We start from the raw sequence: 26,238 nt of genomic DNA, 5'->3' as shown, positions 1-26,238 counted from the left end.
ATAAATATATATAGTTTGTCAACTAGATATATTGTATCTGCTATATAGAGCAATATTTATTTGTACGAATGTGCTATTCCCATACACCGCTTTACTTTCCACCTCAGCATCCGGTTTACGACAACAACTTCCGGTTTTATTTTGGAAGCCGGTTTGAAATATATCATCTGAAATTGAATCTAAATAATCCTTGGTGTTTACATAAGGGAAAAATGCATACGCATGCATATCTGGTCTTAGCGGTTTTGTTTTTATTTTGCAATGGAGCAAAAGTGCGACAAGACTCAATTAATGGAGATTTGGTCCTGTCTAAAGTGGAGAGGAAGATAGATATTACTTCCCACATAGTTAAAGTACACTCGGTTGTAACTGTTGAAAATGGTGGCACATCATCAGCCGGCTTCTTTTTATTTGCATTGGATCCATCTTTGCAGAACTACATATCCTACGTTGGTGCCACGGTGAGTTTTGTCTAACTACTCGTCATTTATGCGTGAAAAGATGAAGCACCTGCTAACACCATTTCTCTATTCCCAAATAATGCAAGGTATCTCTCTTCTAACTCTCAGCGCTGGATGGCTCCCCGCTAACTGTCTTGTAGTATCGACGCATTTAATCACTCCAAATTTACTGTCTTGTCTAACTGTCTTGTAGTATCGGCGCAATTAATCACTTGTAGTTCACACTACCGTAAGGAAGACTTCACAATTTTCCTCATTTGTACAATTTAACACAAGAGTCTAACGTTTTATCAATAAAGTACGACGAAATCAATGACAACATGAAATCACCTTTTTGGTACTATAAATTAACACAAGGAGTGCAAGCATGACACAACCCTATGCTCGATTAGACTTTTCTTTCGCATCTTTTATCGCTTCAGGATCGCAAGAAGACTGAAACATTACACATAGCCATTCAGAAGACAGTAACGTACCAACATATAACTCTCAGACGACCATTGCATGAATCCAATCGGCAAATTAACCTCTATTTTCACCATTACAGTCACAAACCCTTTCTACACAAATCCATCAGACGGAAGTAGTGCATTCTACCAAAAGCTGCATAACATCATGAAAGTAATTTTGCAAGATAGAATATTTAACCTGCTTTTTATTTCAGTTTGTATCATATGATAATCTGATATAAATTTCCTGGTCAGAAATATTTTAGATAGTAGAAATAACGGTTGATGACATCATCACACTTCAAATATTAAAATGGACTTGGTAGATTGAAAAATGTGTTTGAGTGACTTTCTATAAGTTGCCACTTGGTAATATTATGTTGTTTGTACTAAGGTTTTTCCATAACAGAAAATAATAGTGAAGTAGAAAATATGATACTTGTATGAGAGATGCACTATTTATTTTGATGATGATAACGATAGAGAGAAACAACAGTAGGAATGGAGAAAAGCTGATACTTTATACCACTGATTAACCATTGATGGTGATGTGTTTGTGAGAGAGATAGACACACAGATGAGACAGGTAACACAAAATATTATAATTATCAGGATTAATGTGTATACAATGCCAGGACAGTCTGAACGCTATCAGCAACTGTAGATAAGAGCATTCATTATTTTGAGCAAATTCAACTAATTGATTGATTCCGCATTATTAAATTTCCCTAGTATTAAAAAATAACACGGATTCTGTTTTGTGTTCGGTACGATTATTAGATCCTAACATATTTACTGCAGGGTAGAAACTGGTAGAATGGGCTACTTTTGTCTGATGGATTTGTGTAGAAAAGGTTTGTGACCGTAACGGTGAAAATAAAGGCTTATTCGCCGGATTGGATTCATGTGATAGTTATGTGTTGGCACGTTACTGTCTTTTGATTGGATATGTGTATTTTTTCATTCTTCATGTGATTTTGAAGCAGTAAAAGACACATGAGAAAAGTCAATTCAAGTGGAGGGTTTGGTTACATTTGCAGTCCTGTCTTAATTTATAGTACCGATAAGGTGATTTAATGTGTCAGAGATTTTGTCGTACTGATAAAACATCAGATTCCTTTGGATTTAAATACCTTGCAAATTTAATGACATCCATTACCATAAGATTCTCCTTTGCTTCATGTCATGTATAATTTAACACAGGTACTTGATTGCAGGGAAACTAGTGTGTACAGTCGCCAATTAACACAAGGTAACTAACTTATTGCAGGTAAAACCTTGATGACTCCATTGTACGATTTTGATACTATCTGCGGTTAATGTCATGTATAATTTAACACAGGTCCTTGATTGCAGGGAAACTAGTGTGTACAGTCACAATTAACACAAGGTAACTAACTTGTTGCAGGTAAAACCTTGATGACTCCATTGTACAATTTTGATACTACATCTGTATCTGCAATTAATCACTCATATCTTGCACCACTGTAAATAAGACATTCCATATTTTTCATCCATGTACCATTTAAGTACATTACTGATTTTGAAGGACCATTTTTACATGGCCCGAATTTCCACTGACCCTTCCCACCACATTTTAGTCTGTTTAGTCTGACCCATGCCACCCCTTTTTTTGATATTTAACGTTGATGTTCAGGTGTAGGGTCAGAGTCCACTGCCTATCACAAAGTTGGAATTCGCCTACACTATTTGGTGTCGGCATAGGGTAGCCGCTTATTAGCCAGCCTAGCAAACTTTAATGACATTTCATCGAGATATACCTGCATTAAATCAATATGAATATTATTTATTTTCTCATAAATATCTTGCATAGCATTCATTATATCTTTAATATGCTGACAGATGAGATTTAACTACAGCATTGATAAAATTCCTTGATTTTTTCTTTTACAGGTTAAAGGAGAGGGTGATAAAGAGACCCCACTAACAGTTGGCCAAGCTACAGTTGATGGGCATGGGTATGCATTAGAGCTGGGTATTGCTAAGTCAGTTTGTATTGTGATAAGCTAAACAAAATATGCAAGTTGGTACAGTCCATAACAATTTTTTTACCAGCGAGTAAGAAAATAAAACAAATTCAGAATTTTTCTGCTTTTATTAAGTGAAGAAGAAAAAAATTAAGAGAAAAAACTGCTATTAGAATTCTTGAAATTACGATAAACATCAAGAAAATCACAAAATTTGAAGCTGTTGTGCTAAAACTGATAAGTTGACAACCAGTATAAAAGTGTAATTATTAAAGTACTAAAGTAATTTAACAAAAGTAAACTCACTTCTGTTACAGTCAAACAGACTTAGGACTGAGGAAAGCACATTCAGCATGAGTAGTGATTCAGAGATGCAGTTTAGAGTTTTGTATTCTTTTCAAATGATCCCTTTGAGTAATTTGAATACCCTACATTCCCTAGGTACAAAAGAAACACTTCTGGATGTTGTAAATCAAAACGCGTCTGACCTTTAATTATGTTATCATAAAAATGTTTGCATGACCAGTGAGTGTTGGTCAGCAAGGATAAAGCTAAGTCACAAACACCCTCAGTGTGGAAAAGCATTGTGTACAAGTTGCACGTGTAATTTCAAGGTAATTATCGTGCAGGGCATCGGTGTAGATTCAAATAAAGGCTTGCAGGGACAGTTTATTTACATGCTTTTATCAGTGTGGCCCTGTAGTATACAATAGCTATAGTTGATTTTGTCACATTCCTTTGCAGGGACAAACAGTTCTGGCGAGTGCAGCTACCGATGGCACTCCTGACTGGAAAAACCATTGCAGTTGCAGTGGAGGCATTGTACACCCATGCATTGCAGCCTTTCCCCACCGAAATTGTCCAGGGGGAGAAACAGTTTGTGGTCTTTTTGGGAAATCTTTACTTCTACTCACCTTATAAAACTACCACGCAAACTACTATAGTCAAAACATTTTCATCAAATATAGAATCCTACACCAAGACGAAACCAGTTTCTCAGAGTGATAACACTATTACCTATGGGCCCTATGAGAATCAGGCACCATTCTCAGAGGTAAATTTCTATACATTGCCTTGTTTTATGTGTTGGCAAAATGCAGAAAACATTACCAATCAATTGCATATAGTTACCTTTGTAACATGGGTAGCAAGAGATCTCTTTGATTTTAAGACACTTCAAAGTTCTCCCCTGTTGTTTCTGTTTATATTACTGTATGCATCAGTACCATAGAAAAAAAATGAATTTTTATTAAAAAAAATACAGAGAAAGACAATCATTTTGAACACCATATATACTCACAAGTCCAACTGCACATACTGTACCATTTGAGCTTGGACTATGCAGTTTGTTAGAATATCAGTTGGGGTGAACAATAACCAGTGCCACATAACGATACCATTCATGATATACAGCTTGCGATACAGTGCATATCAATACACATATGAATTCGATGAACTTTCCATCTTTGAAAGGTCGGTGGTACCTTTTCATGTATTTTGACATTCTTGGTTATATTTCCGGTATGCATACTACAAATAGACATATAGTTGTCATACATTTATACATAATTATCATTGATGAGAAGATATCCGCATTACTTTCAAACATATTGGTTGCTGCGAGTTTTATCCAACATTTTAGGCCATTTAATGATGGATCCATTTAACTCCCTTTGTTTTGTACAACATGAATGATTTGAAAACATTATTACCATTTTTGTGTCTCAGTTACACTTCTTATCTTCAAAACAGAAGAAATAATGCAGTTTCCTCATGGAAAGAAAATCTCATCTAGCACAAATCCAGGCATTGCGAATATGGTTGAGTTCCAACAAAATCTGTCACATTTTATTTCCTGCAGATGCAAAAGACTGCTGCATCCACAGGTACTTGTATTTGTTAGTGAAGAAGGAAAAAAATTGCCTACACCCAGTCCTATTCTACAATTTTCTTTTAACCTAACACAAGGTGATAAACTTGAGCAGTTTGAAATCTGCCCCATCGCTCATCCTATGCAAATTTCATTTATTAGATCAGCACCTTCATTCACTGGTTAACCCTTTACCTCATAGAGCATAGTGACAAAGTGCAGCACGCTATAAATAGAACACCTCTTACCTAGTCAACAGCACACGCATAGGTCTGCCTGTGAACTGTTAAGCAATGTAGTGTATGTTACGTTTAGCAGCAGTTTTAACCATTTTACATTTTTGGTACACATCTATTATATGTGGAAAAATATAAGAGTAAAGTCCGATTGTTATAGCTGTGTAATTATTTTTCACAAAAGAATTTTTTATGTGCTTTAAAATCGAGAGAGAACTCGTTCACCATCATGTCAGTGAGACCGCGTGACCAACCGTAGCTGCCATTTTCCATACTCGAAATTTGCATGTTTTTCGTCTGTGTCTACATCACTAAGTCATCTGAATTTGATAAGCAATAAAAACTAATTGCTGCCTACATAAATATCAGAGCCTTTACCGAAGTTATTGAATCTTTCATAGTTGTGATCCTAATCGTGTAAACTTCGTAAGTTCTGAATGAAATCTTGCCTGTGAACTGTTAAGCAATGTAGTTTGTTATGTTTAACAGCAATTTTACATTTTTGGTACACATCTATTATATGTGGATAAATTTAAGAGTAAAGTCAGATTGTTACAGCTGTGTAATTATTTTTCACGGAAGAATTTTTTATGTGCTTCAAAATCGAGAGAACTCGTTCACCGTCATGTCAGTGAAGCCGCGTGACCAACTGTAGCTGCCATTTCCGATACTCGAAATTTACAAGGTTTTTATCTGCGTCTACATCACTAAGACATCTGAATTTGATAATTTATAAAAACTAATTGCTGCCTACATCAATATCAGAGCCTTTACCTAAGTTAGTTGTTATTCTAATCTTGAAAACTTCGTATGTATTGAATGAAATCTGCGACCAACATTTTTGAGAGTGGAGATTATGACCCAGTTACTTTAAATAGCAGATGGCGACCAATGCATGCATAGCGACCACGTGATCTGACGTAATTGTCATTCACAGAAATGAATGTAGTATCTAATGGGGGGGTTTTCCCCGAAGGTGGCGCTACGAAAACCAGCTCAAAATGGCTGATGTTTACAGCAGGCGTCAAAAGGCGCTTCCATGCGAATGGAGTAAAGGCATCCAAAGACACTTGCATGAGGTAAAGGGTTAAATATCTTTGCATAAAAAGGAAATTCCAAATTTGTTTCCCATGTACAATTTAAGGAGAAATGATGACATGATTTTATCTTAAAGGAGACCTCTTATATCATAAAAAAAAAGGAGAGGAGGAAGAAATGGTCATAGGTCGATATCTATCTAAACTTTAATATCTGTCCCTCTTCTTGCTTGACTTCTTATAGCTCTACTGAAGTCAACATCTTTGACAGATGTTACCTCTTGTTGTATAAGCATGAATCTGTTAATTAATTCTGAGCATACTCTGCTGCTCTTTTCTTTGTATCAATATTCCATGCTTCCTTCTGAAGGGAAATATAGATAGCTATCCTTGTCAGATTGAATATGTTTGGAAACTGATGATTGTGATTGTTTTGTACAATTTTTAGTGATCACATAATCTTTTGGATACATCTGCTTCAAAATAGGATTTTTCACTAACATAAATTTCCTTTGTTAAATCAGTTGTTTACCGACTACTATGCCAAATTTCTTATCTTTTCCATAATGCTGTATACGGGTAGTTAGTTCATCAATGCTTGTGCAGAAATATATGTCTCTATTTCATAATTGCATTTTTTCAACTCCTATTTTTTCAATTTCTCTTAACCCTAACAGGAGGCATGTATATGGTTTTGTAGCATATGATCTTAGGGCAGATTTGATTAATTAAAATGAAAATTGCATTTTACTTTTGAATTGCCTGTATTTTAATTAGGCTCAGGTCTGTATTTTAATTAGGCTCAATATTCTGCCCTTTGTACATTTAATTTCGAAATATCACTGATAGGATCATGTCGTCTATATTTTTGTTTCGGCTCAAAATCACTCACAGGTATCTCCATTAATACTTTCCCAGCACCAATAATCTCATATACTTCATGACTATAAAAATTATTGTCATCACCACTATCATCAAGTATTTGCTGAATTAAATCATAATGAACCACATAGGGAATCATACATTTTGGGCTTTCTAGGTAGCCGTATTTTAAACACGCATTTGTAAAACTTTCTTCATGAATGGTTCAAACTACACCACAATTTTTATTCTTTTGGTTGTTCTAATCAAATTTATTTTAACAACCATTCATATCATGTTTAAAGAACCCAGACATGGAACAGTTGCTAGCCAAAAAAAAAGATGTCTTGATAAGAACTGTTAAATAATTTTTTTTTTACTTCAACGAGCACATCTTCATATGTGGGACTGTTAACGAATTTGTGGGAGTTTTTGCATTTCACTGTTCTTCAAGCGTGCAAATTTGTACAAATTTTGCACAATTTGCACAATGGCATACATTGACAGAATCTGTACTTGACACATCTAGTGACTTTCCTGCAAAGTCTCTCCATTGCTCTGCTAATACTTCCTGTTTGTCAAGCAGGGTGTGTATGTGTGATTTGGATTTTTAACATAGCTTTAACAATTTTTCAGTCATATTGCTACGATGTCTGCAGTGTGGCAGTTTATAGTGATGATAAGCACTTGGGCATTATGCCGCAGACGTGTAGCATGATTTCCCACCCAGTCACATTATGCTGACACCAGGCCAACCAGTCCTAACACTAACCTCTTAATGCTGAGTGCCAAGTGAGGCAGCTGTTAGTACCATTTTTATAAGTCTTTGGTATGACTCGGCTGAGGATCAAACCCATGACATCCCACATCCAGGGTAGTCACTCTAACCACTAGGCCACCAGAGCGGTGTCAGTCAGAGAATCAGCTACATTGATTTCTGGTTGGTGGTTATTGTTTTACCTGGAGTGGAAAAAGCAATAACAAAAAATGAGAATTCAGTGTAACCTATTTCAACGTGCAGTGCACTGGTAATGTAGTTTTCAAATCGACCAAAGGAGTCAAGATGTAATTCAAAGTAGAAAATTCGTGTGAAAGTGGTTCTTAAATGAGGAGTAAAATACTTAAGTAAACATGTGGAACACGTTTGGAATGTATAGTTTATGCTGAACATACATCTGGGTTAAGATAATTGGGGGGGGGGGCAGATTATGAACTATGTCACTTTGTACTAACTTGTAGGTGGCAAATGGGTATTCTCAAATATTTTTGTTCTGTTTTTACTAATAAACATGAGTGCCTGTGACAGCAAATGCTGTTTCAGATGTAATGTAGTTTTAAAGAATAACAAGGCAACTACTTATTTATTCATGACTGCAGAAGACTAAAATAACATGCATGTGATAAGTATCATTTTGTATCGATTCTCCGTCTCTTGTATTGATATGTGTATCATTTCAGCAAAAGTATCGATATATTGATGAATCATTTCACCCCATGTAATCGGTAGAACCAACAGTATAGATCCTGATCTGATGGCACATTAGGCATTGGCATGTCTTTGTTATTTGCATTTGTACTTGCCATATAAGCAAGTATAAAATGGCATTGTCTGATGAATAGTTAATATTTTCAGCATTGTCAGTGATATTCACGAGGAACTACTATAGATACAAGGAACATTGTTGTTACATATTGGTTACAAAAATTAATATTGATAAAAATTTGAATTGTGTTTTTGCAAGAAATGGATTTTTTTTTATTCAGCAAAAGTAGGTAGCAATTTAATGGCAGCTAATGCTGTGTATGCAACATTACAGTTTTGTCTTAAAAGTAATACACAGCAGTGAAGCACATAAACTAATTTGCAGGTACTTATTATGTTCCACACAGGATGTGTTGATGATACTTTGTAAGTCTTGGTACCTGTGTAGTTGTGAATGAATGGGATGAGATTCTTATTTTTCTCTAGGCTGAGCTCAGAGTTCACTGTGAGAACAACAGTCCATTCCTGACAGTAACAAGTTTGGAGCGAATCATTGAGGTGTCTCACTGGGGTAATATTGCAGTAGAAGAACACATTGAGATGCGCCATTCAGGGGCATTGTTGAAAGGACCATTTTCTCGCTATGATTACCAGAGAACTCATGACTCCAGCGGATCCATCAAATCTTTCAAGGTTTGTGTGGTGTAGTTTGTTAACACTTTGTGTCATGTTTAGTGTATGCTCAAATGCAGTTTGCATTCTCTGTTCTAGCCAATTGCTCTGGCAGGTTTCTTTGCTCTGTTGATTTGTTTTTTGTTGTTGTTTTTTAATTGAACACAGATCTGCCAGCAATTCAGGGTACAAGTTCTTATGTCAATGTGCTTAATCCGATGATATTTTTGGGAGGTGCTTTTGCATGATTTGTTAAGTTTTTATTGGTGTTTTAACAAGCCTGCCTTGACAGTAGCTTGATATAGTGATCACTTGTATATCCATGTGTATGCCTGTCAATATGTCCGTCCACACCATAGATTAAAGTCAGTGTTACAGTTACTAGATTAAACCCAGTATTAAAGTATTTACTTTATTGCTAAGTAAATGGCTGGCTGGACTAAAAGTGGGTTTGTTTATTTGATATCTGCATTTGGTGTAAGAAAGAACAGTCATTTTGGGGATCAGAAGGTCTGTTTCTGCGACTGAAAGAAGGAAATTAGTTTCCACATAATAACATTAGACCAGAAAAGATTATGTGTGTGATTCAGGTTACACGACCAACTGTAGTGTTTAGCCTCCCACGGTAACGTGTTTGTTCACCGCGTTGCCAGCCCAATCTGCAACAATGACTTTTTGTACCAATTTAGACTTTACTAAAGTAGCAATCGGAATACTCGGTTTTATTGGCTCATTTGCTTGTAAAATGGACAGGCACAGTGGTGAACAGTAAACAGCATGGCATGTGCAAGAATTGTCCCTTCCACTCTACTCGCTTTGAATTTTAATAACTGCTGTCACAGCAATGGTGGCAATTATTTATTGTCTGTCAATCATGATTGGACATTCATGGACCTGGACTGAATCAATTGAACCTGTGCAGTCAGTGATAAGAAATAGATTCAAGAAATTAAAGGAAACCCCATTCAACACTATGGATCCTGTAACAAAGGAGGAAACTGAATTGCTGTCGAGGCATCTAAGGGAGCTTTTTCCAGAGCTGGCTCTTGATAGACTCCAGAAGGCATATACAAAGAAATGCCAGAAATACAATGATTGGAAGGAGATGTACTGTAAAGAAACCCAGTATGCTTTCCAAATACAGAAGTGCAGTGATGTAAACTATTGCTTGAAACCCCAAATTGAGGAGCCTGAGAAATGACATTGGTTGCCTGAACCAGTGCTGGACAAAAGCAGAATGCATTACCAGATATATGAAACCCTTAGGTATAAGAATACCACAGAAGCAGATAGACCATTTTTAAATTTGCACAAAACCACCCCACCAGTCAAAACGTGCAAGTCTAGTAATATTGCTGAAATTGAGCCAGAGTCCAGCACAAGTACAAGCACCAACATCAATAACACTACTTCTGTAGATGTTGAAAATACAGATATAGCAGCAGTCTTGGAAACTGAAACACCTGCTTCATGTTATGTACCATTGTCAGCTCGGGCAGTAAGGGCTACAGCTGTCTGTTGAATGCCAGAAGCCGAGGGTTGTGTATGCTAAATCCATGTTAGGTCAGAGGAGAGAAGTTATGTTGGCAACTACTCTTAGTGAATATGGATACTCTTCTGGATCTGCCTTGTTTCCGTATTTGTCAGAAATTCCATAATATTAAGGCCAACCAAATTTACAGTGTGCAGCACCCATTGAAATCCCTTATTGTGTTGCAGACCTAGGCCGAAAATACCTTTGTTCATTCTGTGGTTGTAAAAATGCAGAAATTGATTGTGCTCTAAGAAATAAATACAAAACAGTTTTACCAATCTTTTTGGATTGCAAAATACTTGGAAAAGCTCCCATCACTCAAAGATCTTTTGGAAAACAAAACAAACAACGTACATTTTATACACTTGTTTAGGATTGTGTGCAGTATGTCCTTACACTGTCTGTCTGTAAACTTTTTTGTGTCACCTCCTAGACAAATGCTTTCTCCACCAAACTTGGTAGGAATGTTAACCACAAAGTGGAGGTATACATATGGCAAAGGTATCCAGCTCCCAACTAATTTTGCAAGAGGTATGGTTTTGTACTAAATATGGATATAAAGGTCTCGATATGTGCCTCCTACTCCTCCTAGACAACAATAGATGCTCTGCTGATCGAACTTGGTAGAAAATTTCAAGGAGGTTTAAGTCAGATTAATTTTTGTAAGAGTTTGTAATTTTTTATTGTATTTAGACTATAAGGATATGATTTTGTATTTTGTTCTCCTAGATGACTTATGCTATGTTGATAGAACTTAGTATACCACAATGCATGTTCTCTATCACCTATTTTTTGTTATGTTGTTTTCTGGGATCCTTTTGTAAAACAGTATCTTCAAACTTGGCTATTTTATGAAGTTCAGCTTCAAAAGTGGTATATACTCCACTCCAGTTCTTATTCAGAAGTCAACAGCATGGTATGTATTAATTATAACATTTATAGAAGAGAATGTATTGCCCCATTAGGTGGCTCTCTTGTTATTCCATGGCAGATGTATACATTAAAACAAATAGCCAGAAAATTAAAACAGATAATGGTGTTGTTTGAGAGTTGTTACCATAAACTCCAGAGGTCCAAATCCACTTGAGCATGTTTGTGAGAAAGTTGCCATTTGTTTGCAGAAGGTTCTTGGTTCTGCACTTGAAAATGGACTAAAAAGTACCTCGGGTCTTCTTCCGTCAACAAAACTTGTTGCCTTAGGTACATAAATACATAAAGAGGCTTCTTAAAGGTGGTACGTTTACTCGCAGTGAACCTTAATTATAATACACATACCTGTATTCGTGAAGAAGAAAAAGGCTACCGACCTATCCTACTTTTCTTGGTTATGTAAACCTGAATCACTCATCAAATATTTTTTTTTGGCCTTAGTGCTATATATCAGACCTGGATAAAACTGGGGATGGCTTGCACTTGATGTAAGAAAGAAGCCTGTCAATTCTGGGTACACAAGATCAGGGTAATTGTGACTGTAAGAAAAATAATAGTTGTTGAATGTTCGAGAGAAAGTTTCTTGAGCAAACTTTGTGGATAGCCAATAAAGAAATCTATAAATTTTAGGGTCTAAATGTTAAAGGTCATGTTAGATCAGATAAGAAAACAATGGTTTCAGCACATGAAAGAATGAAAAGTTGAGGTTTTTGAGACCTATTGGTCAATAATCTCCAGTCTGTCGTTTCCTACTAGTGCATACATTTGTGACTACTAAACAAGGCCCAGACATATAATTTGCCATTTATGGTACTCATGTTTTACTGCAGTAAGGTTATGTAGTTTCCATACAAATATAGCTTTGACTACTTTATTTTTTATACATAACTCGTCCACATTTCTGAATACTTGTGAAAATCATTGCTTAACATGTTTGTGATGGCAAGGGATTACTGCAGTGTTTCCAGTGTTTGGTGATCTCTGTTTAAAAGAACAATTGAAGCTTGTTTTCCATGCCCCACCCTGACATTGGTAGGGGTATATGGTGTAATGCTTTTAACACCTTGAATAGCTGTGTTTAGGTCATTTCAGATATTATGGTGGAGCACCTGTCTACCATAAACACATTGTTTTATATATTAAAATTGTTTATTTTATGAACAGACCGTTCTGCCTGCCACAGCGCGAGATATTTACTACAGGGATGAAATTGGAAACATCTCAACAAGTCATCTGAAAGAAACTGATGAAGTGGTAGAAGTGGAACTGCGTCCTCGCTTTCCCTTGTTTGGAGGGTGGAAGACCAAGTACTACATCGGTTACAATGTGCCAAGCTATCAGTACCTTTTTAATAAAGGTATATAACACAGTTTTATAATAATATTAAACTATGCAGTGCATAGTACACAGTCACCACCATCCTGTATGCCTTACCTAAGTACAGAACTTCACTGCGAGATGTGTTTGTAAATTTAAGATTTAATTCAAGGAATTGAGAGAATATAGATTAGATTGGCTGTCAAGATACTTATCACAAACATGTGAAAAATTTGTTTAACAATATTAAAATGTAATTGAAAGAACCTACGAAACAATAACTACCTGACGTTTTTAGAACTGAATGAAAGTGCATTTTCGCTGAGACCTAAATATGGCAATATGTATCTGTGATTATTGGTATTACTGCATTTGTGAAACTGTCTTGATGTGGGGCCACAGTGGTCCAAGGTGCTCACCTTTGCAGATCACTACCCATCTCATCGCTGTCTGTATGAGTTAAAGTCTTGGCTACCAATGTGGGTATGTGAAAAAGCTTGCCAGTAGCTTTCCTTGGATCGGTGGTTCTTCCTACACCAAATATACCGTCCACCCTGTATAGCCTTTTATGTGCTGAAAATGGCACTAAAACCCCACAGAAACAGTCTTGCTGTAGTAACAAAATATAATCAAGCACAGTAATAAAAGAAATTGATAATGCATTGAAACTCCATGACAGTTATCACCCAAAAAAAATGAATGATTGAAAAGCAGAATGTATTGGTTTGTTTTTTGGTTGGCACTTTTAACATTATTTGCTATTTCATAGAGATAAATAGGAGCCAAGTGCCATTCCCAAGAACACACTAAGTCAGATGAACTGGGTGGAAATTAAACCTGCAGCTGATTATAGGTCCAAACCCACACCTTCTGAGCTACCTCAATTCCACTGAATGATTTAAAAATTTATCATAATTTCACTGCAAGTTTTGCACATAGGTACAATATAGAGGATCATGGTTTATATAACATGCCAGAAATTGAAGAAACTACAAAATGGTGTTTTAGGCAACTAATATTAAAAAAATGTAACATATAGTATAGCACGCTTATGTATTGTTCTATAATATACAAAAGCAAGGTAGATAACCATATCTTATTGTTGCTTACCATATTTGTTGAGGAGACAATGTTGCACTTCTGTTGCATTAGGTCATGTATTCCAAGAAATTTCATTTCTGTTTATTTACTTGTGAAAAACTTCAAACCAAAGTTGGTACTAGGTCCAGAAGACTGGGTTAAGTTTGATTTTAACTTTTCTGGCAAGCTTTTATGGAATTGTGGCTCTTGTTTGACCAGAAACTTTGATCTTCAGTTTCATTTATGTTTATTACCCTGTGAAGGACTTAGTCACTAAATCAAATTTGGTAAGAAGTTTACATTTTAAAAAAAGACTTGCCAGATTATATTTTAAATTTTTCAGCAAGATTGTATTGAAGTGTGGCCCTTGTTTGACTAAAACTTTGCCCCTTAATTTCATTTCCATGCAGTAACTTTTGTAGGGCTACATGTATTGCAAAACAGTTTTGGTATGATGCATATATTACATTGAGATGGTCTGGGTTAAGATTGATTTCACAATATTTTAGCAAATGTTTATGGAGTTGTAGCTGTAGTTTTACTTGGAACTTGACTTTCAGTTTTGTTTCTGCTTAGTCACTTTGGTGTACTTTGTCGATTGAAGTTAAATTAGATATGAGGCATTAAGTAAGGCTTTGGGTTTGGTTTGATTTCCACTGTTTTCTGGAAACTCTTTATAGAGTTATAACCCTTTATTGACAAAGTTTCCCTTCACTTTTGTTTCAGCTGAATTACTTTTGAAGGACTGAAAAATATTCAGGTAGCTACTTGTCCAGCGGAGCAAGTGTTTTTGGAACATTTACTTAAACTGCTCCAGTTTTATTCTTCCTATGTTGTATGCATGATACTGAATCTTCTGAAAAAGTGACTTGCTTTTCCTCATCTACCAAGGTTGAACACATTGATTTTGAAGCCCTTTCTTTGAGATATCCCAGGTTAGGTTCAATGTCTTCTAGCTAAATCTTATGAAATTATGGCCAGTTTGACTTTGATCTTTGTCTGTCAGTTTGGTTTTTACACAATAACATTGGAAGTACTGAATTGACTTAAGATCAAAACAAGTTGGAGTGAGTCTTTTTGTAAAAAGACGTTGGTCAAGTTCAGTTTTCCATTTTCTTAGAGTTTTCCAGAGTTGTGGCTCTTGAAAGTCCAGGCTGTTTAATTTCTGCTCAGATAATTTGAAGGACTACATGCATTTAAATCAAAGTTTGTTTGAGGTTTTATTTTAAGAAGCTCTTAGTTGCCTTTATGACTGCTCTGGTGGCCTAAGTGGTTAGATCATCCACCTTGGATGCAGGAGGTCGTGGGTTAGAACCCCAGCCATGTCATACCAGAGACTTACAAAAATTGGTACTAGCAGCTGCCTTGCTTGGTGCTCAGCATAAAGAAGTTAGTGTTAGGACTGGTTGACCTGCATGTCAATGTGAATGGGTGGGTCATGATGCTACAGGTCTGCGGCATGCTGCCCCAGTGCTAGACATCATTATAATCTGCCACAATCCAGACATTTTAGCAATATGACTGGAAAATTGTTAAAGCTCCATTGAAAATCCAAATCACACATACACACGCACACACTCTTTTATTCATCCTAAGTTGAAGCCTTTGTTAATATTACCACGCATTTGAGAATTCACAGAAAGTTCAGCAAATATTTGTCAAAGATATACTTTTGTGGGTTATAAATTCAATTGTTAGCTCACCTGACCAGAAGGCATTGTGAGCTCATGGTATGATCCTGCATCTGTTCTGAAGTCCATCATTCATGCGTCAATTATTGCTTGTTTTGGACAGTCTTTGATTCCTCTTGGAATACAAAATCATGAATGGGTTTCAGTATATAAGTAGCCAAATTTGTCTCTACAAGGAAACGGGATGATCTATTGTTAATCCTGTTTGTCTTCAGACCCCTGAAGCAGAGTTTTTGGAATAGTGCCACAATAACTTGCAATGCATTTTTTCTTCTTCTCTCAGGTGATGATTATCTGCTGAAGATGCGATTTGTGGATCATATATATGATGACATGGTTGTGGACCAAATGACTGTCAGGGTTATTTTGCCAGAAGGCTCCAAGTAAGGTTTCTTTTTAGTATTTGATTGGTTGTCACTTTAAACCCATGTTAGTGTAAACTGGACATGGTAGTCACTTCTCAGCTGCTGTGGCAGCATTGGTAGCTTCTAAAGATACTTGATTCAAATTTTTCATAACCTTAACCCAGCAGTAGATTCAATATCATACCTGGCATGAATTATTATAAAGCCTAGACAATGTTATGACATGCTCATTCAACCATTTTACCATGGGCTCAAGATCATAGTCGTAGAAAATTTGCATTTTTTGGTTTGGATTAGTGTTTTTTCACTTTGCTTGTTTGTATTTTGTAAACGCCTTTATTGATTCTTGTCATATATTATCAAACTAAAAAATTACATTCTTCAAAGTCCTGTACCATATATCAATACTGACTTTGTAAGTTGCTTGCATTTGTGACAAAGTTTTTTTTTTTTTTTTTACTTGAAAGGTCAAGGTCACACTAAAGAAGGAACACTTTCAACACAATACTGTATACTGTATTGCATTTGAGATAAGAAATATACATATTAATTTTGTGGTGGAAAGGTAAAGGGTCAGTGTCACTGTGTCTAAGAAAAATTGTTTTCTGCACAATATCTTGACTTCTTTAAGATATACTTAGAAAAGTTTGGTAGATGCCATGAATTTCGAGTCCAGAAACCAAGTCACAAAGACTGAAAGAAGGAAAGTTATCCTATGAAACTAAAGTTTTGTACCTCCTGCCTTGCATAAACGTTTTAGACAAAGAAGATTCCCATTCATTTGGGGGTTGAAAGGGTGCTAGTCAGAAAGATACCACGAATAAAAATGATCAACACAAAATAAATCCTATTCAATAGTTTTTTTAACAGCTTGCATTTGAGAAGGAAAAGCACTCATTGATTTTTGGTGTCAATAAGTCCGAGGTCAAAGTAAATGCAGCTAAATGATGAAAAAGGTCTCGGCTATAAAAAAAATACATTATTTGCATGTAAATTCACCAATCTTCGTGGATAACTTGCTCTTTAGGTGAGAAAGAAGCCTGCTGATTGTAGGATCAAAAGATTAAAGTCATGGTCACATTGGCTGTAGGACTGCTTTGGTGACCTGGTGGTTAGAGCATCCACCTCAGATGCGAAAAATTGTTAAAGCTACATTAAAAATCCCCCAAAACAGGCACACATATTGGCTGTGAGAAGAAGAATGGTGTATGTATAACAGTTTGTTCTAGACCAACTAATTGACTTTATGATCAAAGGTAATGATGACTTGCCTGTTGGGGGGGAAAAGGGATTTGCTAGATCATTGATGATCAGTCGATAAACTCGTGACTCAACCATACCTTCAGGACCATTAGACATGTGTGCATATACAATGTACCATTGTCAGTACTGTTATTTCATGTACTTATATTTCCCAATCCTTTTGAAGATGAGACCATTCAGTCTGACATGGCCTTGCCTCTCTGGATGAATGCCATGGTCAAAGAAAATTCGTGTTGAAGATTTTTTGGTTAAATATTTTTAATATTTAATTTTCTTTCATTTCCTGTTCCTCTGATGGATTTTCTTTTCATACTTCGGATGAATCATAATGCCAAGCCAATTTGTTTGACATCATGCTGGTTTGGTGTTGGGGGTCAAGATCATGTCTTTTACAGCACTGCTGTTTTCTTGGTTCTTAACTCGCAGGTCTCTAACCATGAAGAATATTTCTGATAATATTAATCTTTTATTAACTTACAGAAATTTTGACCTAAAGACACCATATGATGTGGTACGTGATAAGGACCAGGTACACTTCACTTATTTGGACACAACAGGACGGCCGGTCATTGTGCTCTACAAAAGTAATCTGGTGGAACAACATATACAGGACTTTGAGGTACAAAATATTGACATTCTTATACTGCATTATCTGATTGTGTATATGGAGACAGATAGTCACTCATTTGGCAGAACACCAGACTTGTAATCTAAGGGTCTATAGGTTCATTACCAGCACAAGCCAACTTGCATTGGCTGCTTACGTGTGTACCAGCCAACATAATGTGCATAAACATTCACAATCAGCATAGACCCAGATCTGCCCTTGCATAATAACCTGATAGCAGATCAGGTAGTGATCTTCTCATGAACTTAAAGATGTATTATGATATTGGCACTCTTTATTATTGTGGTAATATTACACTGTTTTTTTTATATATGAAAACAAGACCGTGGCCAGGGCCACTGGTGCAGCTCACAGAAATTACTTTTCTTATTCCACTGACCATCACATGTAGACTATTGCTATTTGCCAACTTGTCACTTGAAATGTGTTTGTGCAGAGGACACAGCATTACCTTTAAACTGATGCTATTTATACATGACAAAGATGTCACTTGAAATGTGTTTGTGCAGAGGACACAGCATTACCTTTAAACTGGTGCTATTTATACATGTCAAACATGTCACTTGAAATGTCCTTGTACTGATGATACAGCATTACCTTTAAACTGATGCTATTTATACATGTCAAACATGTCACTTGAAATGTCCTTGTACTGATGATACAGCTTAATGTGCAAAACTAGTGAACATACTCTGTATTGCAAGGAGTTGGAAATGGGTTGACAGTTGACATAGCATGTGATTGTGTGGGGGTAGCTCAAATCTATATGATAATGCCAAACTGTACTTGTAGCCAGTATCATCTCTGCACTGAAACAAAGGATGATATTTTGTGATGGCAAGACAGGATAACAGCCTAACAATTGGGTTTTGAGATTTTTATTCTCTTGGTGATGCAAAATGTACAATCTAAATGAATCTGCTTGTATATGATGCAAAGGCGGGCAGAGGTCTGTGTTGTATGCATTAGGATATGATAGAGATTTCCACACACAAAAAAACAAAGTGAGTAAAATTGTTATCCCCTCTCAACGATTGTGTGTCAGTCCATCGTGAGAAGCACAAAAGCCACATAGACCGATACAAGTTTACAGGCATGTTTGTATACATGTATCGATGATCATTTTACTTGTTCAGAAATTGATCATTTCTAATTAATTTTCACACATTTTTTAACTTCTGTGGACTTTGACTTTTGTATGAAAACATTGTTAGCAAGATTGAGCAAATACCACTCGATGTAACCAATTAGAGCAACTTTGTGAATACATGTATTATCTAATATTTTATTTTCAGGCTCTTACAGCAGTTTATACAATTTTACATGTTTTTGAAGCTTTATTACCATGTCCTTTGGTCTGCATTCGGGTCAGTTACAAATACAAATCAAGTCAAAAGCTAATTAATGAAGGCAGTGTATTAGATGATTGAAAGGTTTAAGGCTGGTTCCTAATTCTTATTTTATCATTTACAAAAATTTGCCCTTAAATCATCTACAAAATAATTTTCCTACTCACAAGCAAGGAAACTTCAATCATAATATAGAAATAAGCCTTTCTTTGCAATAAATCTTTATGCTGAACTAGTTTCACATTTTATTTCATTTCATTGGTAAAACATAACTGATTAACACATATCTCAGGGTTGTGCTAATGTGTATATAGGATGTGTGTTAAATTTGGATGAAGATAAAAAAAATAATAGACACGATGAAGTTGCAGTTTTCATGACAGATGGAATCAGCAGTACTGAGGAAATTTCAAAAGAAAGTATTCTAGATTTCTTGGCCCTGTGTTTGTGCATTTAGCTACGAGGAAAATACGCAAGTCTGGTGACCAGTCTTGGGCCCAGTTCATTCTCTTGTTGCAGATAGTGCCTCTTTTTGGTGCATGTAATATGAATAATTATTTGTGCCCCGCAGCATTTGACAAATTGCTGTGAAACTTCAAAGTCATTGTTGACATGAGATCAACATATTGCATGCATACATTCTGCCAGAGTGATTGCGTTTTTCCACTTGCAACACCCAAAGGGGTAGGGCATCAGTTTCTTATTTTTAGTTTTCTACATTCTTGTCTTGTGTATGAATCTTTAAGATAATACAAATATTGTATTGTTCATTGCAGCTTCGTTACACATTTCATCAGTTGCTTCTCCTGCAAGAGCCTCTGCTAGTGGTGGGAGCATTTTATCTGCTCTTCGTTCTTGTCATCATCTATGTCAGGTTGGATTTTTCCATCACAAAGGTAAGCAGAGCTTTTAGAGTAAAACATCTGTACAGTTGTCTTATCAACATCTAGACCAGTTTAGTTGTTGTTGTTGTTGTTGTTATAGGGTTTAACACCATTTTTCAGCACAAGATAGGCTATACATGGCGGCCAGTATTAATGGTGACCAATTTAGTATATCCTGAGCTTGCTATCTGGCTTTAATATCGTGATCATTGATTCAGTCATCAATCAGATTGAATCCTTTTCTTTTGACAAGTCTATCATGCCAAAATTGTGTCATATGTTTGTTTCTTAATCATTCTTATAGAACTAACGGATAAGTGTGTATATTTTCCAAAGTGGAGACTAGAGCAAGAAAAGGATATTTATACAGAAATGTCTGGTATTGGCCTGCTAAAAATACCAGTAACATCAACTTTCCCTATCAAGTTAGCAACAATTATTTATTTTAAATTTTTGAAGCTAAACAAAATGGTAACAAGTGTATTTTCAGTCTTGTATGTAAAGGTTATCTAATATTTTTTCTATACAGGATGAAGTAAAGGAGAGCAAAATGAGAGTTGCCAGTCTAGTGGAAGAAGTGCAAAATGCTCAAGATCGTCGCAGTGCTCTTTATCAGAGTTATGATGATGCAATCAATAAGTTCAAGGCCAGCAAGGAAGCTGGGGCTCTGGCTGCTGCTCGTAAGAAAATAGATGGTGACTACAAGCAATTGACACAGCAAATCCAGGGAATACAGGCCCAGTTAAAGGTGGAGGGATCTGATGCTGCAGAAAAGGTAGAATTTTCATTTCTCATACCATAGAGAATATATGACAAATTATAAAACCCTTGTTGTTTGTTTGTTTTTTGTTTTTTTGTTCTGCATGGGGATTTGCTGTGCTGTACATTGACAAAAGATGAATGGAATGCAAGCGATTAAATTCGAATTGCTGTCAGCAGGGTCAGCTTGATTTGGCCCCATCCATCTGTCCACAAACAAGTCTATCTCAAGAACTTGTTTGCAAGATTCAGCTAAACCACCCATTATAGGCAAAATAAAATTTGGCTATAATATTCCTATGTATATGTAGATAATTTGATGGAAATTTGGCTAAAATATTTGTATTTGTAGATATTCTGATTAGATACAGCAATTTTTATCCCCCCCCCCCAGCTACTTGTAACTTGTGAGCATCTCAATTTGGGCTTATACATCCATAATGAGAAGTTTGCTAGCATTGTTGCACAAATCCAGTTTTTTTGGGGTCTTTGTTTAAAGGGTCAAAGATTCGAAGAGGAGGGTCACTCAGACGTAAAATGGTTTATGCACAAAAATTTAAGTTCTCAGCCAAGCACCTTCACCAGAGTTTGTTGAGTATGTTCATCTTGACTAAGAAAGAAGCCTGTTGATTTGGGATTTGAAAGGTCAATGGCCAGTGAAACAGGAACTGAAAGAAGAAAAATATTTTTCCATGATACACTTAGATCTTAACCACATACAGTGATGAAAGATTGTTAATCACTGCCATCTGGCCTCTGCGTGGGTTTGAGTCTCATGCACTACTAATGTTGATATGTGAGAATGCTTGCCAGTAGCTTCCCATGGGTCATTGGTTCTTCCAAAGTTTTTCCCAAGTTCTACCTCCCAGTTATACTAGCTGCCATGTATCGCAGATCATCTGCTGAAAAATAGTGTTACACTCGCAACAACATATGAGGTCATGGTAAGTCTGGAGAAGAAAATAATGGTTTCTGCAGAGTAATTTTTGTTCAAGACTGCATGCTTTGACCAAAAGTCTGGGTCGTTGAGACTCTTTGGACAAAATCACCCTTTTCAACCTTGTTCTGATAGTGCCTGCATAGAAGACAGTCATGAATGGGGAGACCTTTTTATTCATTCACAGTATTTGTTGAACAATTTGGATGTGTACTTTTTTTAAAAACCAAAACCTTGTTAGAAAGATACAAGCCGGTCAAGGTAGTGAATAAAATATTGGTATTAATAAGTAGTGCACATGACTAGAGTTTCAGGCCATTATGGTAATCATACACTTTTATAAAACATATCAGTCTTTCAGAAGTTATGTATGCTGGATTTGACCAAGGGAACAGATTAATGACAACAAAATATCTAAATCAACATTGGGATTCTCTGATAAGAAACACTAATTGTACTAAATAATTGCTTCATTTTTAAAGAAAAAACTCAGCAAGCAGTTGGTGACTTGCTAAAAAGTAAAAAAAAATGAACACAAAAACTATGCGTTTTACAGATCAAAATTATAAATGATAACCATGGCTTTGTACTAACACACAGCAAAAATGTTGAGTAGCAACTTAAGCTGTTGCAAAAAAACGTCCTTCCCATACAACTTGAATGGCTCTGTATCAATGTTTCCTTGTCTTAGTAGTATGAAGAGCGCTGGCCCACATGCATCTGAAAAAGTGTTAGGCCATGTATCTTTAAAGAGCGCTGGCCCACATGCATCTGAAAAAGCGTTAGGCCATGTATCTTTAAAGAGCACTAGCCTACATGCATCAACAAAGCACTGGCCTGTGCATTTAAGTGAAATGGACATCTGTATTTCTGGCTGCATTTTAAGAAAATATTTTCTAGGATTGTATCAGATTGTAAAGTTAATTGGTACTTCAGTTGATAAAATAACTAGAACTGGCATAAAATTCAAAATGTGAAGATATATTTATGTTGACTTCAAGAGTCAAGATTAAGTTTAAGGTATGTAGCACTGACCACTGCTGATCCTGATAAATGTCAGAAATTGTTTGGACCACTGATACATATTTAGATGATTTACTATACTATGTTGCAGGTGGCTGAGGTAAATAAACTGGATCGAGACTACAAGGACTTAATCAACTTGGCCGTCAGTCTAGCAGAGAAACTGGTGGCAGGCAAGCTCTCCAAGGCCCAGTATATTGAAAGTGAGCAAGCTAATTCTTCCAAGCGGGAAGAAATCCTTAAAAAGATGGAAGACATATGTGCAGGCCTTTAATTGTTTTGTTCCAGAGTCATCTTTATAATTTAAAGATGAACATGTGAAAATTTATAAAGTATGAATTAAGTTTTAAATGAATTGTGAAAGGGTGAAAATTGGTGACATAAGAATAACAATTGTTACATTAAATGACCCATCAGGTTTAGTGAATGCAATTGGCTTGAATGATGCAGCTATTCTTAGCAGATAATTTCCCTCACCCAAGTCAATTGTTGATGCAGATTTGTCATCATCAAAAATTGATGTTCAGTTGTTCATGAATGCTTCCATTTCTTTTTTTCTTCTCACAGGATGAAACTTTTTTTCAAAAAAAACATGGAAAAGTTTGATCACAAAAGATCTTAATGGTCAATCAGCCACAGACTGCATTGTATCCAAAATTCAAATTCAGTCATGCTTTCTGAATTGTAAAATTATATTGTACTTAGACATAAAAATTGAAGCCGTTGATACCAAAATATCTTTTTTCAGCTGCGTTATGTCACATTGTGTCATGCAAATAATTTGCTTTTGTTGTTCATGAAAAGATCGGCTTGGATTCCTAGTTTCCGATGCTCTGAAATTTTTGGACATTATAGTAAATATGTATGTTTCACATAATAAAGCTACACAATTGGAAGTGAAGGGCTTTGTTCTTTCAATATAAAAAGAGGTTTCTATTTGTTGAAATTTTAAAGAAAGGATTAAATATTTATTTAAAATGAGGTTTATGTATTAAACATAGATAAGGCCCATGAAAGGCACTTACAAATTTTAAACAAACCAGATTGATGCAATTTCAATTTTTTTTAATATCTGACATTTTAAGTTGGGTTATTCATAGTTTCCCAGTAGACATTTTATTAAAATTAGCCCTAGTTAAACTAATATGGGTTCAAACCCCCACCAAGTCATACTAAAGACTTATACAAATGGTACAAGCAGCTGCCTCAAATGGCACTTAGCATAAAGTGGTTAGTGCTAGACTGGTCGGCCAGGTGTCAGGATAATGTGACTGGATGGGACATGATGCCCCAGTGCTTGATGGCACTATAGACTGTCGCACTGCAGTAATAGTAGTGAGATGAATGAACAGTTTTTCAACACTACATTAAAAACAAACAAAAAACACACACACACATTGCATTTACTCACTTCTGACATCATTGTATGTAAACTTCATGGGCATATTCATTATGATGGGTACTTGCCACAGGCCAAAGTAGGTCAAGCTGACATAGTTTTCATGTACCAGCAATTACTTTGCATTTACCTCAGATCCTTGTACATTTGTTGGTTGTCAGAAAATTTTACATGTATTAGGAATATTAATTACAATGACTGTTAAGGCCACAATGGTCTACTTTATTTCTTCCTACAATGAAGACTGATCTGGTGGCCTAGTGGTTAGAGTGTCCGCCTCGGATGCGTGAGGTCATGGGTTCGATTCCCCGGGCGAGTCAGACCAAAGACTTACAAAAATGGTACTAACAGCTGCCTTGCTGTGCATTCAGCATTAAGAGGTTAGTGTTAGGACTGATTGGCCTGGTGTCAGGATAATGTGCCATCATCCTACATGTCTGCGGCATGATGCCCCAGTGCTAGACATCACATAAACTGCCACATTGCAGACATCGTATCGATAAGACTGAAAAATTGTTAAAGCTACGTTAAAAATCCAGATCACATCACATAACACATGCTACAATGACACAATGCAAGTTTTTTTTAATTAAGTCACAGCAAGGCAGTTCAGACATAGCCATTCTACAGAATTCGTATTAGTTAACCTAGCCATAAGGACTAATGGTAGTGACCTTACTATACAGTCCTGTGTCAGTTGTACATCTCATCTCTTGCTATCAACAATTGCTATTTTTAACTTCTCAAAAACCACTAGACTAGTTTGAACCCAATCTGGCAAAGGCGGCACTCTACAGATATTGCATGAAAAGATTATGGTTATATTCTTTGCATTTCCAATATGCACAGTTGAAAAAATGTTGGTATACCTCTACCGCTCTGGTGGACTATGTGGTTAGAGCATCTGCCTTAGATGTGGGAGATCATGGGTTGGTACCCCAACCAAGTCATTCCAAAGACTTATTAAATGGTACAAGCTGCTGCCTTCTTGGCACTCAGCATTAAGAGGTCAGTGTTAGAACTGGTCAGCATGGTATCAGGATAATGTGACTGGGTTGGACATGATGCTACATGTCTGCAGCATGATGCCTCAGTGCTAGACATCACTATAAACTGCTCCATTGCAGACATCATAGAGATATGACTGAAAAATTGTTAAAACTATATGAAAAGGCCAAGTAAAACAGACACAGTTTTCCTTACATATTTTACTTATCTCTGCACTCACATGACCAAAATGACTTCCATGCACTCACACAAATCTGCCTGAACTAGTCCAAAATGCACAAACTTAAGCATTTACTGAAATGAAGATTAATTTTGCCTGAGTTTACCAGCTTCTAAAAGTGAACAATAAATAGTTTTTAAAAAGTTAAAGGCTCTTTTTTTTTAAAAATAATAATTTTACCTTTAAAGTCCAGGTAGCAAAAGTTACCAAGCAGGTTTTTTTAAAGTGCACATCTGAAGTAAGCCCAAATTACATGTACATCCAGACTTAAACCAAAATAGAAGTTCTTTTAATGATACCCACAATGTTTTTTTTTGTTTGTTTTTTTTAAATAGCTAGGAAAACCTGAGAAATTCTTTTTCATTATAAACTAATCCCTATGCAAAGTATAAAACTAGAGAGTGCTACCCGAGATCATTCTAGCATGAAGTTTTCACATCCATCCTTTTTTTTTTTTTTTTGTTTGGATGGATGGGAGCAGCAGTAGCTTGGTTGACAGAGCATCAGACTTGTTGACCAAGTATCATGGATTCATTACCTGCTTGGGTCAGCTGCCTCATTTTGTCTGGGGAAACATCACAGTTCCCATTTTGATGCAGTTAATATTGTGTAGAAAGTGCTGTTTAAGCCAACAAATTCTTTTAACAAGATATTTAGCCATTTTGTCCTTTTTCCTTGTATTTGATGTCCCCATCATATGATGCTATAATGTCTGATGCCCACATCATTTCCACGCAATAACTCTAGTTATCCACCATCTGCCATTACCAAACAGAAGTATATTTCATTTTGGG

The 26,238-nt window shown here is 36.1% G+C and overlaps 1 protein-coding gene across 1 annotated transcript; it reads left to right on the top strand.

Annotated features, from left to right (window-relative positions):
- Positions 1 to 108: 108 nt before the first annotated feature.
- On the top strand, positions 109 to 23,713 carry LOC149788033 (dolichyl-diphosphooligosaccharide--protein glycosyltransferase subunit 1-like). Its single transcript, XM_089974313.1, has 10 exons — positions 109 to 461; positions 2,825 to 2,889; positions 3,643 to 3,952; positions 8,872 to 9,078; positions 12,686 to 12,878; positions 15,893 to 15,992; positions 17,718 to 17,856; positions 19,991 to 20,110; positions 20,628 to 20,873; positions 22,909 to 23,713. The coding sequence occupies exons 1-10, from the start codon at positions 213 to 215 to the stop codon at positions 23,089 to 23,091; spliced, it is 1,812 nt and encodes a 603-aa protein (XP_089830439.1). The 5' UTR covers positions 109 to 212; the 3' UTR covers positions 23,092 to 23,713.
- Positions 23,714 to 26,238: the final 2,525 nt, after the last annotated feature.

This window comes from Sinohyriopsis cumingii, chromosome 11, assembly GCF_028554795.1.
Source record: "Sinohyriopsis cumingii isolate HCF-2022 chromosome 11, ASM2855479v2, whole genome shotgun sequence".
Classification (NCBI taxonomy): domain Eukaryota; kingdom Metazoa; phylum Mollusca; class Bivalvia; order Unionida; family Unionidae; genus Sinohyriopsis; species Sinohyriopsis cumingii.
The sequence above is the reverse complement of the archived record's forward strand: the minus strand, read 5'-3'. Positions and strand labels throughout refer to the sequence as shown.